Raw genomic sequence first — 17,650 nt, forward strand, 5'->3', positions numbered from 1 at the left:
AAGTTGTTGGACTCTGGCCAGAGGCGACTGCTTCCTTTACAATGGACCAGACAGAATACAGTCATTGTCACATACCTTTGATGACTAAAGCCTGCGATGATAACATCCACACAAGCAAGAAATGTGCTAGGTATGGTAGTACCCCATGCATTCATCTTGTGGGTTAAGTATCTGAAAATGTGGGGCCACTAGAAGAATTGCCACTTATTCTCTTGTAGTTAAAGTAACATGGCTCAACCATGAACAGATTGGCTTAGGGGGCACATGCTAAATGGGCATGAGGTTAGCTGAACCTTGGCAGGGGACATACAAGCATTGCTGAGAACACTCAAGTAATGGAAAAATATGCACTGGTGTATAAAAATTTTATTGAGAAAGTTTATTTTTACCCATAGTTTCAAGTGTACTTTACATCGTTTGAAAGAAGTACATGTATTAATTAGCTGGAGAAAAAATGTCTCGCTAAATGCACCTTTTACATCTGTCCAAATGCCAAAATTATAAGTACTGAAAGTTTCAAATGTCAGGGTTTTCAGGACACTCAACTTCAGAATAGTGCAGCATAGCAAAATACAAAACGATAGTAATAGAGGCAAATAGTATAGAAGCTGTTATGGCACAGCAGAACAAGGTTTACACTATAACCTCAATTGGTTTGTGCTTCAATAACTATTCACATATGCCACCTACAAATCAAAATGTAAAATATTCTGCAGAGTGAAAACAGTGCTTTAAAAAGTCATTAATTGCAGTTCAGCACATTTAAAATAAGGCTTTGTTATTCCGTTTACTGAAAGGCTAGAAAAAAAAAGTCTACTTCCCATCTTAGTCCTTCACCCTCCCCACCCCCTCCACTCATTCCTACTTTATTCCACTCCAGACAACACATCCTTAAATATCTTACAAAGGGGAACTTGTGCAAATTTACAGACAATCCTTTGGGAAGCTCCCCAAAACACTTACTTAAATTAAGTTTCCAAAGTCTGCATTAAGGAAAATACAGAAATTGGTATTCAAAAGCAGTTTCTTGCAACAAAAAAAATTATATTTACAGCGATATAGTATGCAATATGCAAAAGCTCTGTGTTGCTGATAGCAACTTCCATGCCACCCCCCCACCCCCCGCTGCTATTCACAAGTTCATCTTGACTAAAAACACAATTACATCACTAAGCCTGTTAGTTTGAAAGGCGCAATCATTCAATATTTTGAGATTTTGTTGAAGGGGCTCCAATCATTGGACTCTGGATTATAAACTTCTACTGAATTCAGAAATTCATTGCCATCAAAGCCTCCAACTGCATACATGGTATCTCCTACTGCGATGACACCAGCATTACTTCTTGGTGAGGTCATGCTTCCCATCATCTTCCACTCATTCCTTAATGGGTCATATGCCTCCACACAGCATAGGGCATGTGTACCATCAAAGCCTCCAACGACAAACATTTTGCCTGTAATAGAGAAGTGTACATTTTATTCCAGGTTAGGAATGTTTGCATGGCAATTTCAGTATCGTTCCTTAACCTTCCCCATTTAACTTAAGGTTTCTGATGTACCACCCCCAATCCATTCAGCAAACAGCATTTATACCCCCCCGCCCCAAATCCAGAATCACCCACCACCTCCTGCACGTTTTCAATGTAGCACAGCATATGCAAAAGTGATGGCTCAGACCTGCGAAGGAAGTGAAAAACCATGCAAGAATATACTGAAAAATACCTGCTGCCACCAGCTCGTCTCCTTCAAAGACACCTCAAGTAACCATAGTTGCAAAAGAAAGGCAAAGGGACACGCAGGTAATTGAGGGAAAGGGGCAGTTAGTGCTCCTGTTCAAAATCTTTACCATCAAAAACTGCTACTCCAGCTCCACGTCTGGCAACATTCATGGGTGCAGTCAGCGTCCAGGTGTTGTTCTCTGGATTGTAGCGTTCAACAGTATTTAGGCAGTTCCAGGACTCGGCACCTCCAATGATGTACAAATACCCATCAACTTCGCATACTGCAGATTGATGTCGCCCTGAAACAGTACAAGTGCCATTTAAAATTTCTGCATTTTGCTCTAAAATTGTAATACTGTTAAGCAACCATTCAAAATAAAATATGCAACACAGTACTGGACCAATGACCACTCTGGCAAAAAAAACAAAGTCATTAATTGTGAATCTTCATATGCAACATGTAGTGTTGAGCATTTTAGGATGAAGCCAGTGCAAAATAAGAGTCTTCACCCACCCCGCCCCCCCCCCCTGCCATTTGCAAATGGCACATACACAAGCTATAAAAGGAACAAGTTACCTGTAACTGTTCGCCAGCATGGGTCCGGCGTGGATTCTGAACTGTCTTTCTCCCAACACCCAATCACTGGCCTCTGGTCATACTGCCCCCAGCCAATGACCGCCCTCTACCTAAGCCCCTCCTCTGGCCGGTTGGGGTTTTACCTGTGCCAGAGTCTTGTTTGTGCCACTCCTAGTTTCACCCGTACCCTCAGGCAGCAGTTCCTGCTTATTGGATCACCCTAAAGTTGTGTAGCCTGCCGGCCCCCCTACCCCTCGAGGGACCTGCAGCTGGTGCAGGGCCAGTTGTAAAGGCTCTTACCCATGGCCTTACAGGTTTGTATGACTGGTGTCCGTATGGTCCAGTGTTGTCCTACCCTGGGTTTGTTCAGGGAACCCTTCGCCTTGGCCAAGTACCTGTTGCGGAGTGTGGTCCGCTGTAGCTGCATTCAGCCAATTTACTATTGACTGCGTGTTCCATGTCAAATTCAGGTATTCACTGGCACGGCCGTCACAAACTCCAGTCCGTGACACTGCTGGTCAATTTTCCCCCCCTGCAGGCTGGTGCATGTGAGCCCCCGCACCTCCCCACAATGGTTGTCCCCCATGGGCACACCTCGACCCAAGCTGCCCACTGCGCACACAGTGAGCAACGGGGAAGGGAAGCTCGGGTGAGGGTGATGTGCGGGGGAGGGGTGCACTTGGTTCTGGCTGGGAACACCTCAGGCCAGTAGGCCTGATTGAGTTTGGCCGCAGATGGGGCTGGGGGTTGGAGTCCTCACTCTTTTGCTGGACTCTAAGTGCTGCTCCGCCAGGGTCTCGGTTCCCAGGGCAGCTGCCGGATGGCAAGCCCCACTCCACAGGGTTCACTGCAGGGGATGGAGTCTGGCAGCCTCGCTTGGTGACGGCATCCGGCGCTTCCCTCACGCCAGCATTGCCACATGGTTGTCTCCTCTGGTTTCAGCGGATCTTCTGGACAGTTGGGGAGACCCTAAAGTCACCTCTGAGCATGTCTTTTTTTACCAGTGTGGAAACCGAAGACATCAGGATTATGCAGGATACAGGCAGCCCCGGTGGAGCGACGTGGGGCTAGATCTGCATTCAGTGCCCCCTAGTGGCCTTCCGCCAGATTACTCTTGATGGAAGCATGTGCTAGTCCAGCTTTGGCCAGTGACAGCAAGTACGGCAGAACCCGAGGGACTGACTCGTAGAGGGTTTATCTTCTGTGCACAGAACCAGACGGACTTATGTCCGTAGCACTTCAGTGTAGACTAAGCCCTTGCCCTGGCAAGTACCTCCTTGCAGTCCGCTGGGATCTCATCCTCCCAACTCTAGTGCTGCAGGAGCCAGGCCTGCAAGTTCAGCAACCCTGGGTCGTGATGCAGACTTGCACCTCCTTCTCTGGCTAGAAGATCTGCAGCCGTCGGAAGCCTGACTGGAGGGGACGTTTACATGTCCAGAAGGTCCGGCTACCATATCTGTCTCAGCCCTCCGGTGCGACAAGGAGCATCCTGCACCGGGACCATCTGAGTTGATAGTCACGGAAGCAACGGTGGGAATGCATTAAGGAAAAGGCCGTCCCAGGGGAAAGAATGCAACCCCCTCCCCCCACACTCCCCGGTGGGGGAACCCTGCTGGTGAACCTCCGGCACTTGGTTTTCGCCACCAACAGATCGTCGGAACAGAATATCAACTTAATCCTGCCTTAGCTCCCACTCATGGCACAAGCAAAGCTCCCTGCTGAGGGAGTCGGCGATGTTCTTCACTCCCGCCAGATAAACCGGACAAGGAAGATCCCCTGGGCCATGGCCCAGTGCCATAGGTCTTGCACCTCTCTGGAGACTGCTGGGATCTGGTTGCGCGCACCCCCCGCCCCCCGGATGTAGAACATTGTGGGTGTTGTTTGTGAAGACCTGCACCACCTTGCCTTTGAGACATGGAAGGAACAAACACTGCCCATAGCTCCAGAATGTTGATTTGCAGCAACTTCTCCTGCAGCCACAGGCCTCTTTTGTGGAGATCTCCGATGTGAGTGCACCATCCTTCCAAGGAAGTGTCTGTCGTGACAGTCTCCTACATATATCTCTAGCTGCTGGCAACAGTGAACCAAACTCTCGGGTGAGAACATCCAAGCAAAGGAGGCTCACCACTGTAATGAGCCTTGTGAACACAAGAGGGGCCAAAGTGAGGCTGAACAGCACTTATTGGATGCATTTAAGTCCAAGGAACACATCCAGTCCCTGCGCACAGCGACTCCGCTACATGGGCAGAGTGTTCGAGGAGTATAGACAGGTTGAGGAATGAAAAGTCCAGGACTACCTTCAAGCCCATCAGATAGTTCTTGGGTACTGGAAAAATCCTGGAGGCACTGGTTGCATGCCCAAAAGAAGTTGATCTCCCACAACAGCGCAGGCAACCCTAGCTGAAACGGTGGAGGAGGATGAATGAACTTTTACCGAGGAGGATTCCTAGCCTGACGGGGAATATTCATGAGCATGTGAATCCATGCCAGACCCCATGCTGGAGAATAAAGGAAATGCTAAAACATGATCACACCACAACTTCAAACCTAAGCAAAAGGTAAATATCTAGTCAACTTACGAATATTAAGGGGAGCACAATTGGTCCATGATCGAGATACAGGATCAAACACATCGCAGTTCTTCAGCCCCTTCTGGCCATATGGATCAGATCCACCAATGATGAACAACTTTCCATTTAAAGCACACACACCTAGAATGTAAATAAGGATATCTTCATTATCTTAGTTTCCCTGGACTTACTGATGGGCACACAGTGAAACAAAACAAGCAATTGCTGACAGGATGTGTGCTGGGATACATTTTGTATGGCGCAAGGAGCTTTTCAACAGGAAATTGCCATCAGGGCATGCTTAGTCTAAATGGGTGTCAGGATGTGCAAGTTGCCAGGATTCCTTGTGTAATGGGCGTGTCAATCACCCTTACAACTGGATGTTGTCTGTGGACTGACTCAATTATCATTGCTTAAAAGTGGAAGGAAGAAACATGAACTGCTACATAAATTCAAATACCCGTTAGGGGAGAGGTCTTGAATTGTTGCAGTTCGTTACAAACATACCCATTTCATGTTTCAACGCTTGCACTGGTGGAGTGTCAGGTTTTTGATGTTAGAAGTGTAGTCTTGTAGATCTGAAAGGCAGTGACCACTGATTGGTGCAATAAAAAAAAATCCAGCTTGAGCAAGGGCCCTGCAGCCGACCATTTATAGTACCAGTACTTGTGCCACGAAACACATTCAACTCCCTAAGTAAAGGTCAGTGGATTATTGGGGGGCCTTATATCTAGTAATGCATCTAGATGCCAGTAAATTGAAAGCACATCAAGCCAGGACAGATTCAGAAATCCTGTGTGAAGCTAAAAGTATACTATAAATGAGTCAAGATTAAGTGCAGCATGGTCAGAAAATCCCTCACCAGCTTTCTATTTTGCTTTAAAGGCGCTAAAGTTCTGGTAATCCGAGTAAATGAAACACTTGAAAATATACCATTTGACAACCTTCACTAACAAATTAACTATAGCAGATTTTGGATGATCATTCTCTTTAACTACTCACTGCTCAATTGACTAGTAATATTGAAACCAATTCAAGTGCAAAAGACTAAGTTTACCTGCATTGCAGCGATTGGTCCTTAATTCTGGAACAGGAGTCCAATCATCTGCATTTGGATCATACATCTCTCCACAACTCAAATCATCCGAGTGTCCGTTTGACCCACCTGCCACATAAAGCTGACCCTTTAAATAAAAACATAGTTTTGAACTAGCAGGATTTAAAGAAGGCATTTAGTTACTTCTAATAGGGAATGACTATTCACGCAGAAACTCACAATTAACTGATGGCTCCACCTGCGCAGGGAGAAATCAAGAGCCCACACAAACTGCTGTTCAACCATTTATAAATATAATGCTAATACATACCCCGGTAGAATTATTAAGTTACAAGAATATTGTAGAATTGTTACAGGCTGCACTCTTATTGTGAGCAACAAATGAAACCGGGGTTGGGGGTGCCAGAAAGCTCGAAATGCAAGCAATAAACCACTTTGTGCTGTAATCTGAGGCGTCCAATGATCTAAGCTCTGCTCAGTTTGAACACCTACAAGCTCCAACAGCCCAGCTCCGCTCCATTCGCAAGCCTAAATGCCCCTTCATGTATAGGAGAAAAAAAAAAAAAGTCTTGTCCACAAACTCCCTTCTGCATAAATGGTATCTTTTCCTGATGATTAACAGCTCATTAATTTACTATTAAACCGAGACACAGGCACTGGAGACCCACCCTGTAGCAACATTTTTTTTTTTTCTTCATAATTTTTTATTATTCAAGATGCAGATATTATTACATATGTTAGCACATTACAGACTTTGAGTATATCTGGTAAACATAGAGAATGAACAGAGATAATAATTTTCAGCAAGAAATGGTATAACCGTAAAAAAGATATATAAAATTAGATGCATTAAATTGAACAAGATGGAGTAGCAATTGTAGAAAGTGCTGATTAAACCTGGATTAATATAATACATATCTGTAATGAGTAATTGATATGGAGGTATGAGTAGAGAGATGGGGGACAAGACAGGGTAACAGACAGCTGACATACTAGATACAGAAGGGAGCGAGGTGGAGGGGGGGGAAATGGGTATAACAGATTTATTACATAAAGCTGATTCTTTTCTTACATTGATAATTAAAAACAAGCATTTTTATATAAGTATAATCATTCAATTAGTAACGTAAGCATGAGAGTGTATATTCAGGAGCCATGAGCAGTTGCATTGAAACAGTTGAGATAACATGTGAAATGGTGCCATTTAGCGTTGTATTTAGGGATTGTATTGAGATTTTTTGCCATGCACATTTCCAATTTATGAGTTTGACATAAAGCATTCCACCATGCTCTGGTAGAGAGCGATCGAAAGTCTTTCCAGTTTGCAGCAATACATTTTAATGCTATGCATATGAGTAGGTCGTATAATCTTGCAGAGTCGGTGGAATTTGCGTTGTGATGGCTACGCTTCCTAAGAATATACTTAAAGGAGAAAATGGAACATATACAGAGAAGATGCGCTGAATACATTTCCAGATATCGTACCAGAATTTGACAATATATGAACATTCAAAGAACATATGCATATAAGTGGCAGGAGAAAGGCCACATGACCAACATTTAGCGTCGTAGTTCGGGTTAGTAATGTATGCTCTATGTATAAAGAAATAGTAGTGTTGTGTAATGTTAGCTGAGACTGATACTTGTTTGATTTTAGAAAACAAGCGGTGCCATATGTGGTCCTCAAACTTATATCCTAGGTCAAATTCCCATTTGAGACGAATAGGACAGATATTAAATGTTGAGGTTAGCATATTGTATATTTTTGAGGCTCTGACCTCACCTGTCATGGTTAGCTGTAGTAGTCTGAGGGCGTCTGGGGAAAGAATCTCATAGGAGAAATGATCTAGTGCATCAAGGCAGGAGTTGATTAACTTATTGTAAAACTGAAAGTCAGTCTTGGGTATGGTGAATAAGGTAGAGAATTGTTGGAAGGAGAGAATAGAAGGACCATCTATAATGTGTTGGATGAATCCAATTCCCTTTCCAATCCATGCTTTACGATTGAGGATCTTTTTATTTATGACAATATTTTTATTATGCCATATTAAAGGGGATAGATGTTTATTGGGATTTTTAGTATGGGGGGAAGAGAAAGGATTGTAGCGCTGAAACGGATGCTTTAATAGGTTCCGAAATGTTCTTAGGAGAATACTTAAATAGGTATATATGGTCAGTAATATCGTGTGGATGAACTATAGGTTTCTCTATTGTACACCATATAGGGATATCTGCAGAATCGGGATCTGTGAACCATTGGCGAGATTGTTTTATGAGAAATGCAGAGTGGTATAGCTTAAAGTCAGGGAATTTAACACCACCCATTTCATAAGGTGCGTTGAGTTTAGTTAGTGCGATTCTTCTGCTTTTTCCTATTCCCCAAAGAAAATTTAGTAGTATGGAATATATAGATTTGAAAAAGGAAAGGGATAGTGGAACGGAAAGGAGCTGAAGATAGTAAAGTACAATGTCCTATTCCAAAAGATGAAATTGACTCCTTTTTTAAAAACATTAGTCATACTTCATACCCCAGATCAGACCTTTCTCACCTTGATAGCGATATTACCTCCGCAGAGATCACCAAAGCCATCCACAGCCTGGGCAAAGGCAAAGCACCCGGTCCAGACGGACTATCAACCGAATTCTACATCAAATTATCCCATATATTGACACCAAAACTCAAAACACTTTATATCGCAAAAATCCACCTCTGGATCATTTTCAGAAGCTCTACTTATCTTCCCTAAACCTGACAAAGACCCTTCCCTCCCCAGTAACTACCGACCCATTTCTCTTATCAACATAGCAAGTATTTTAGCGAAAATTTTGCTTTCTAACAGAATCGAATCTTCCCTCCCAAATTTGATTAAAGCAGATCAAACAGGTTATGTAAAAGGACGTAATATATCCTCAAATGCTAGACTCCTACTGAATGCCATAAGTCTAGTAGCTAAGAACAAAAAAGACAGACAAGGATATGCTGCCATCGCTTTGGACGCGGAAAAAGCTTTCGACCGTGTAGACTGGAATTTCATGTTCCAATCCTTACGCTGGCACGGATTTGGTGAGAAATTTATTTCACTGGTAAAACTTCTATATTCAGCCCCCAAATCCGCTATATATTTAAATGGACAAACCTCTTCATTCTTCTCCTTACTCAGAGGCACACGGCAAGGTTGCCCCTTCTCACCGCTATTATATATTCTCTCACTTGAACCGTTGCTGGAATCAATAAGATCAAACAAAAATATCCCAGGAATTCAAGTAGGCACCTCAATAACTAAAATTGCTGCTTATGCCGACGATATTCTTATCCTAATCAAAAACCCTAAATTCCATATACCTAACCTCTTAGACACTCTATTTCAGTTTGGTCATGTATCAGGATATAAACTTAACAGACAAAAATCAGAAATTATGCCATTAAATCCCTACTGCTTCAAGCATGACATTGAATCTTTTGGTCTCAAATGGTGTAGTGGATCCATCAAATATTTAGGACTTCGTTTTGCCCCTACAATTCAAGAAACCATCAAACTCAATACTAAAACACTATTGGACACCCTGAAAGACCTTACATCCAAATGGTCCCCTCTTTACCTCTCCTGGTGGGGGCGGCTGGATACTATCAAAATGATGCTGTCCCCTATTGTACTTTACTATCTTCAGACCCACCCTGTAGACAAAACGGTCTAGCCAAACTATCTGGCTAGTGTGACAGAGCTGCAAGGCTTAGACTTCGGAGAGGGTGGTGAAGGGATTAGTTGAGCAGACTACTTGCAGAATGTATAAAAATAATGAAGGCAAAATTAGCAATAAAAGAAAAACAGTAATTATCACACACAAAAAACACCACTTTTCTATGCACATTCACTTTTTGGGGTGGGCTGACTACAGAGCCCTTTCACTCGACTTTAAAGTGCGAAGCAAGTGAATGAAGAACAAGGCAAGTAATAACCCACCAATATAAATATGCAAGCAATGAGTTAGAAACCCCATACACAGCCTGGATGTACACAGTGCTAGGAGTGTAATGTAGGGAATATTTAACAGCACTATCAAATATATCTCCGCCAGATTACGCCACTCGGGACATGCCGGGAGGGACAACAACTGCAAACATATCTGCCACAACTGGACCATTACTACCTGGGGAGCTGATCATGCGAAAAATGTTATTTGATGGAACAGTCCCAGGTTTCAAGGTCCATACCACTCTGCCCCCTGCCCCCAATTAAGACAGCTGGTGATAGACCAATGTCCTCAGCATGCAGTTCGGTTTTCCTTAATATGCTGCAATGTCCTATACATCAACCCGCTTATGCCCACTCATGCCCACCTACTTATCAAGCGAAATACAAAAAACAATTCACCCTCCTAAATATGTTACATAATCAGCTACGATAAATAAAAATTAAACAACCAAGCTGAAACATTGAGGGTGAATGTCACGTTTGATTTATGGATCCATCGTCCGTTGCCAAGTCCACACTAAAATAGGGAATGGCCAATAGATTGATTTGTATATATCAGGTTAGTTGTAAACTATGAAGATGGTTTGTAATATTGCATATATTCAAACCACTTTTTTGGTCCAAGAGTTGCACATCCAGCATAATGAACTTTATTATGTAATGTACATTGGTCAATCGAGGTGCCCACCCTTGCTTCTTAGTTTCATCAGTCTATCCATGCCATGTGCCTCAACCGGTTGGTACTTTGGAAACCGTGGCGGGACTACCAAGCAGCCGTAGTAATGACCATGGAATCATCCCTTCGGTGTTGCAACTCGTGCCCTTTTTATGACCGCTACGTTTTATCATGTATTCGCAGGTCTTGGGTGGGGTGCAGGCAGGGGTGCTTGCCATCAGCTGAGCCCATGTGCGTCCTTCAAGACGCACATGCAGACAATAGGCGAGCTGAACTTCTGGGAAATATTAATCTTTCTCCTCCCCTCGTATGCAACTAACCTAGGCTTCTTGGATATATTGGTGGAGGCAGGTGTTTTTTGTGCAGTCTCTCCCCTCCTACCTTTCCTTAATTTCATAAGGATGTTAATTTGCAAGACTTCAGTGTTGTGCATTTAAGGAGGTATAACCTCACCCCTTCCGATTCTGGGCACGAGAATGAAGAGATTGTATTCTGCGCCCTCCATGGGTCCTGTGTATACTGCTGAGGAAGACTTCAGAAAAGCCCCTCCGTCATGGAGCGTAGCAGGATGTCTTCAGCCATGAGACAGAGAACTGCAGAGTCCCAATCGAGACGGTCAGTGGAGAGGCCTTTTGCAGAGGGTGAACAACCACAGGGTGGTCCCAGAGCATGTCCTACAGTAGGCTTCCTGATCAGGGGTTCAGACTAATTAGTCCACCAGTCCAAGGGTTGAAGCACGGATTAGGGTCTTCTAGGATCACAGCAAGAGGCAAAGCTGGTCGCCTATAGCAACATACTTCTGGGGCTTCAGGGAGGGCTCCTTCCAGCTGTCGACCTCAAACAGCTGTAGGTCTTCTCATTATCCTGAACTCTGGCTGGGCACATGCCCAATGATGGCCAGGATCTGCCCAACCACAGACATATCGCCCCCCCCCCCCCCCCGTCTGCCACGTGGACTGACATTGTACGAGGGGGTGGTCCTGTCCTCAAACGTTTTCACACTACAATAATGTGTTGCAGCAATTGTTCAAAAACCTCCACATTAACAGTAATACATCCTGGCAAGTATGCGTTACTAAAAAGGTACTGATCCACCTATTGGAGAAAAACTATGGTGTCCTTTATTTTAAGGAAGACACATTAAAATAGAAAGTAAGTAAACATATCACCAAATAAACATTGTGTTAAATTAGTAACAGGTTATATGTTCAAAAGGTGTATGTACATTGGTGACAGGCGGACACTGAATCTAACTTTCAAATGAGTAGAAAGCCAAATTAAGTGTCCTGTAAAGATACACTGAAGATTCAAAAGGCACACATACAAGTTTATGTAGTGTGTTTACAACACACCTGTACACTTGTGTGATATTGTTTCTCCTGTACAAAGCTTTGCTTCATATTAGACAAAAAAAACCCCAATTTGTTCAGTTAAAACAATTTTGTGCAAGAATCAAAGCAAATTGCTTTATGACCAAAAACCTTAATAGGGTCAGCTGTAGGCTGGTTTGAAAGGGATAACCAAAAGGACCAGTTTCTGGGCTATCCCCCAACATTAAACTGTTGAACACATTTATTTGTCTAATATGAAGTAATACTTAACTTTGTACAGGAGAAACAATCACAATTGTACAGGTTATATTCTGCTTTGTAAAGGTTCTACTTTTTTTGTTAATTGAACCATAAACAAAAGTACTAGCGAAGCCTTTTCCGTCCTGCCCTACCTTAGGCCGTCCCCTTTGTTACTGGACTGAGACACGAAAGTTCCCAGACCCTCATATCAAGCCAGGACACAACCTCACAACCCAAGCTGGATCCAGCAAAAAAATGCAAGCCCCCCCCATAAATTGCTCTAAATGGACCGGAGAAGAGACGGGCTAAACAAGCTGGCAGGGCTGAACGAAAACCACGATTTTGAGCATAAGGTACCGAAAATAAATATAGTGGCACAAATACTAAGTAAACTTTTACAGGAGTGCATTGAAAAGAATGCTAACACTTACAATCCCCCCCCTGTCATCAGCCAGTCCTAGGCAAATCCAAGAGTTTTAAAAAAACGTTTACTAAAAAAAAAAAAAAAAATTGGAAGCCCTGCAGCGCTTTGCTTTAAGGTGGGGGTATACTAAAGTAAAAAAAAAAAGGTTTTAAAAACAGCAAAAAATAAGGAATCTCGCGCAAGGACAGTCTCAATGCACTGAAACATGGGCTGACCAGTGCACCAAATGTAGGTGGCTTAAGAGAACTAAAGCAAAAATACTCCCAGGTTAAAGCCATAACAAAGGTGATTGTGCCATTGAGGTCAAGGGTAGGAAAGGGTTGTAGATCAAAGGATCGACAACCACAGGATTGAAAGGTCAAAGGGTCGACACCAAAGGACCGAAAACAAAAGGAGCAACATTTTTTGCCCCCCCCCCCCCCAAATCCCGTTTTCCATAAACGAACCCCCCCCAAAAAATGTAATTTAAAAAAAAATTCGATCCTTCTTTTCGGTCCTTTGACCAGACACTGTAGGAAAGAAGAAAAAAAAAAAAAGTGCTTTAAGCCAGAAAAGCTACCACACTTTCCCCTGCTGCATCCTCCCCCCACCACCCCCATGTTTCTAACACCTACTTCCCATTTTAATATCCTCTCATCTTCTCCCTCGCTTAGATTAAGGAACAAGTTACTTACCTGTAACTGTTCTCCAGCATGGGTCTGGCATGGATTCACATGCTCATGAATATTCCCCGTCGTCAGGCTGGGAATCTTCGGTAAAGAAAAAACCAGTATCAGTTTCGTTTCTGATCTGTCTTTCGTAGTAGTAACCAATCACTGATCTCTGCATCATACTGACCACAGCCAATGACTGCCCTCTACCTAAGCCCGGCCTCTGGCAGCCATCTTCAGATTTGGTAGCACATGAAGTGGCAGTATGACCAAGTGAAGAGCCGCAGAGGGGTAGGCGGGTGGGTTCACATGTGAATCCATGCCAGACCCATGCTGGAGAACAACAGTTACAGGTAAGTAACTTGTTCCTTCTCCAGCATGGGGTCTGGCATTGATTCACATGCTCATGAATAAAGAGCACATAGCAGTACACACATGCACAACCACAGGAGGTGGCAAAGGCTCAACATTAAGCATTACATCAAATTCAACATTAAGCAAATCTTACCTCCTCACCAGGCTCACCTTAGGCGAACAGGTTGCGCAGCACTGCTTGGCCGACCCTGGACTCCTCCCTGGAATCCCGATCGACGCAGTAGAATTTCGTGAAGGTGTGCGTCAACCTCCACGTAGCAGCCCTGCAGATGTCCAGCAAGGGCACACCAGATAGGAACGCCGTGGTAGCTGCGATCGCTCTGGTGGAATGGGCTCTCGGACGGCCAGGCAGGGGTCGGTTTGCCAACCGATGACAGTACATGATACAGCCGGAGAGCCATCTGGAAATGGAAGCCTTCGAGAGAGCCTTCCCCTGATTGACAGGTCCAACGTTCACAAAGAGTTGTGACGTCTTCCGAAAACCCTTCGTGCGGTCCACGTAGAACTTCAGCGCTCAAGCCACATCCAGCGAGTGCAGAGTCCTCTCAGCCGGCGACGAAGGGAAGAAAACAGGCAACACCAAGGGTTCGTTGAGGTGGAAGTCCGACAGCACCTTGGGCATGAATGAGGGGTGCGTCCGGAGCACTACCCTTGTGTCGTGAAAAGTCAAGTACGGGGCCTTGCAGGAAAGGGCCTGGATCTTTCCCACCCGTCGTGCCGAGGTGATGGCCACAAGAAACGCTGTTTTCCACGACAAGAACTTCAACAGGGCAGAGTGCAGAGGCTCGAACGGAGGTCCCATGAGCTTGGTCAGCACCACGTTGAGCTCCCACGCCGGGGCCGGAGCCTTCACCGGCGGGAACGATCTGAACAGTCCCTTCATGAACTCTTTCACCAGACGATGAGACCACAAGGACGCCCGCCCCGTGGTTCTGGTGTATCGGGAGATCGCAGCAAGATGAATCTTGATGGACGCGTGCGCCAGTCCAGCTTTGGCCAGCGTCAGTAGGTACGGCAGTACTTGGGGAGCCGTAATCCGCAGAGGTTTAATCTTCTGTGCGTGGCACCAGACAGAGAACCTCTTCCATTTGTGTCCGTAGCATTTAAGAGTTGAGGACACCCCGGCCTTTGCAAGAACCTCTCTGCAGTCGGCCGGTATGTCGTATCCTCCAAACTCTAACGCTACAGGAGCCAGGCCTGCAAGTTCAGCGACTTCGGGTCGTGATGGAGGATGGCGCCTCCTTCCCTGGAGAGCAGATCCGCGTCCACTGGCAGCTTGATTGACGGGGACGCTACAAATCCAGACGGTCCCGGAACCATATCTGCCTCGGCCATGCAGGTGCGACGAGGATCATCCTGCACCGGGAGCTCTTGAGCTGGTTGATGAGCCGGATCAGCAATGGAGGGAACGCGTATAGGAACAGGCCCTCCCAGGGGAACGAGAAAGCATCGCCCATGCTCCTCGGCTGGGGAAACCTGCTGGCGAACCTCCGGCACTTGGAGTTCGTCGCCGTCGTGAACAGATCGATCTGGGGTGTGCCCCACCGTCGGAAGAGGCGGTCCACTAGATCTTGTCGTAGTTCCCACTCATGGCACGAGCGCAGCTCCCTGCTGAGTGAGTCGGCGATGGTGTTTTATCCCTGCCAGATGAAACTGCACCAGAAACATCCTTTGGGCGACGGCCCAATGCCACAGATCCTGCGCCTCCCTGGACAGGGCTGGGGACCTGGTTCCGCCCTGTTTCCTGATGTAGAACATGGTGGTGGTGTCGGTGAGGATCCTCACCACCTTGCCCTTGAGGGACGGAAGGAAGGACCTGAGGGCCCAAAACACTGCACGGAGCTCCAGGACGTTGATATGAAGGCCTCACGTGCAGATTCTCGGTGTGCGCTCCCCACCCTTCCAGGGAGGCATCCGTGGTCACTGTCTCCTGGTGGCCGGGGGTCTGGAAGTCCATGCCCGCCATCAGATGTGCGCGGGTGCCCCACCACCGGATCGCTCGGACACTCTCGTCGAGTGTGATCCTCTCCTCGAAGCTGCCCGTCGTCTGGATCCACCCGGCGTCCAGGAACTCCTGCAACGGGCGCATCCGGAGCCTGCACAGGGGGATGAGGTAAATGCAAGAAGACATCATTCCAAGGAGGGACTTGATGGACCTCTCTGGCCGCGTCCGCAACCAGCATCCGTTATACCTTGCCCAGAATGGCCCTCGTCCTTTCCCCCGACGGGGAGGCCAGAAGCGACACTGTCGAGCTTCGCTCCCAGAAACAGTGCGTCTTGTGCAGGCACCAGGTGGGACTTGGCGTAGTTTACGGAGAATCCCAGGTCCGTGAGAAGTTGGACGGTCCTTGCCGTGTGCTCTACGGCGAGCTCCCTCGTCTTGGCTCGGATGAGCCAGTCGTCCAGGTAGGGGTAGACGTGGATCCCCTCTCGGCGCAGCTGCGGCGCCACCGGTGCGAGGCACTTGGTGAACACCCTGAGTGCCGACCTTAGTCCGAAGGGAAGGGCTCTGAACTGATAGCGACGCCCTTGGACCACGAACCTGAGAAACTTTCGGTGTCCCTTTAGGATGGGAATATGGAAGTAGGCATCCTCCAAATCCGACGACGACAGGAAATCTCCCTCCTCCAGCTGACCCAGGACGTGTTGGAAGGTGACCATCCGGAACTTCTGTGCCTTGATGAATTTGTTCAGTCGTAGGTCCAGGATGGGGCGCCATCCTCCCGTCTGCTTCTTCACGAGGAAGTATTTTGAGTAAACTCCGGAGCCCCGAAGCCTCTTTGGGACAAGCTCAATGGCGCCCTTCCTGAGCATCGCCTTTACCTCCAAGAGAAGTTGGACGTGATGTTCTTTCCCGGCCACAGGGGGGACGCATGGGCACCTTCTTTGAAACTCGAGTGCGTGACCCTGGGCTAGGGCGTCCAGCACCCAACGGTCGGTGGAGATGGACTCCCACACGCTGACGAAGCTCGCCAGCCGGCCTCCCACCGGGGTGCTTCGGTGGGGGCCCGACCCCACGGCCGGTTCAGTCCTGCTTAGACGAGGCTTTGCCGCCTTGACCTCCTTGGCGACGGCGGGGTCCGCCTGACTTGCCTCGTCCCCTGTAAGCTTCCTGCGACGCCGAACGGGCCACTTGATGGTAGGTGGAAAATCCGCCGCCGGAACCTTTGGAGGCACCCTTGCCTCCGCCGCCCCGAAAGGGCGGCCGCCGTTGCTGGAGAACCCCCAAGAGCCCGGGCCGTCTCCGTGTCTGCTTTGATGGCTTGAAGGGAATCGTCCACTGTTTTCCCAAACAGGTTGTTTCCATCGAACGGCATGTCCAAGACTCTGGTCTGCACGTCTTGACGGAAGTCAGTAGCCTTGAGCCATCCACGCCGCCTAAGGCACACGCCGTTGCCCAACTGGCGAAATCCAGTGTCGGCGATGTCCGTCGCAATCGTAATGGCGTGGTCCGACGTCACCTCACCTTCCTGCAAGATCTCTAGGGCATCCGCCCTCTTGTCGTCCGGTAGGAAGTCCAGCAGGGGGGGCCAGTTTGTACCACAGCTCCCTGTCTTAGCGGGCTACGATAGCCAAGGCGTTGACCGCCTTAATCGTCGTCGCTGCAGACAAGATGACCCTGCGTCCCATCGTATCCAATTTCTTTCCCTCGCCATTCGGCGGGGAAGTCGACGTAGAGGCCGCATCCCCCACCCCCACCAGCTTTCTTCCTGGCCACCACGGAGACGACAGTCTGGGGTCGGCTGTGCCCGGAGGCACAAGGGGGCCGCGTCCGGGACCCGGTACTTCTTCTCGTACCGATCCCTTCTAGCCGGCGTCGTGGATGGGTTCTTGGAGGGCGAGGCCCGCATCCCAAATATCGTCTAGTAGAGGCACAGAGAGGACCGTCTTCCTCTTGGCCTCGCGCCGTTGATAAAGGAAACCTTCCTTCTCCTCCGGGCAGAGCTGGAAGAGCTCGGATTCCCTGGCGATCATGGAGTGAAACGATCCAATCTCGTCGGGTGGGGAAGCCCGGGTGGGAGGTGACGGCAGATCCTCGGTGTAAACCTAGTCAT

At 47.1% G+C, this 17,650-nt stretch overlaps 1 protein-coding gene across 2 annotated transcripts in view; it reads right to left on the reverse strand.

Annotated features, from left to right (window-relative positions):
- Positions 1-348: 348 nt before the first annotated feature.
- IVNS1ABP (influenza virus NS1A binding protein) overlaps positions 349-17,650 on the reverse strand; it is a 58,888-nt gene continuing 41,586 nt past the window's right edge. For both annotated transcript variants that reach the window (XM_069641362.1, XM_069641363.1), the window contains exons 12-15: positions 5,926-6,052; positions 4,878-5,009; positions 1,847-2,020; positions 349-1,454 (exon numbers count right to left, since the gene is read on the reverse strand). In XM_069641362.1, coding sequence (XP_069497463.1) covers positions 1,201-1,454; positions 1,847-2,020; positions 4,878-5,009; positions 5,926-6,052 — 687 coding nt within the window. In that variant the 3' untranslated portion in view covers positions 349-1,200. The remainder of the gene's footprint in view (positions 1,455-1,846; positions 2,021-4,877; positions 5,010-5,925; positions 6,053-17,650) is intronic.

This window comes from Ambystoma mexicanum, chromosome 1q, assembly GCF_040938575.1.
Source record: "Ambystoma mexicanum isolate Mex_15411 chromosome 1q, UKY_AmexF1_1, whole genome shotgun sequence".
NCBI classification, from domain to species: Eukaryota; Metazoa; Chordata; class Amphibia; order Caudata; family Ambystomatidae; genus Ambystoma; species Ambystoma mexicanum.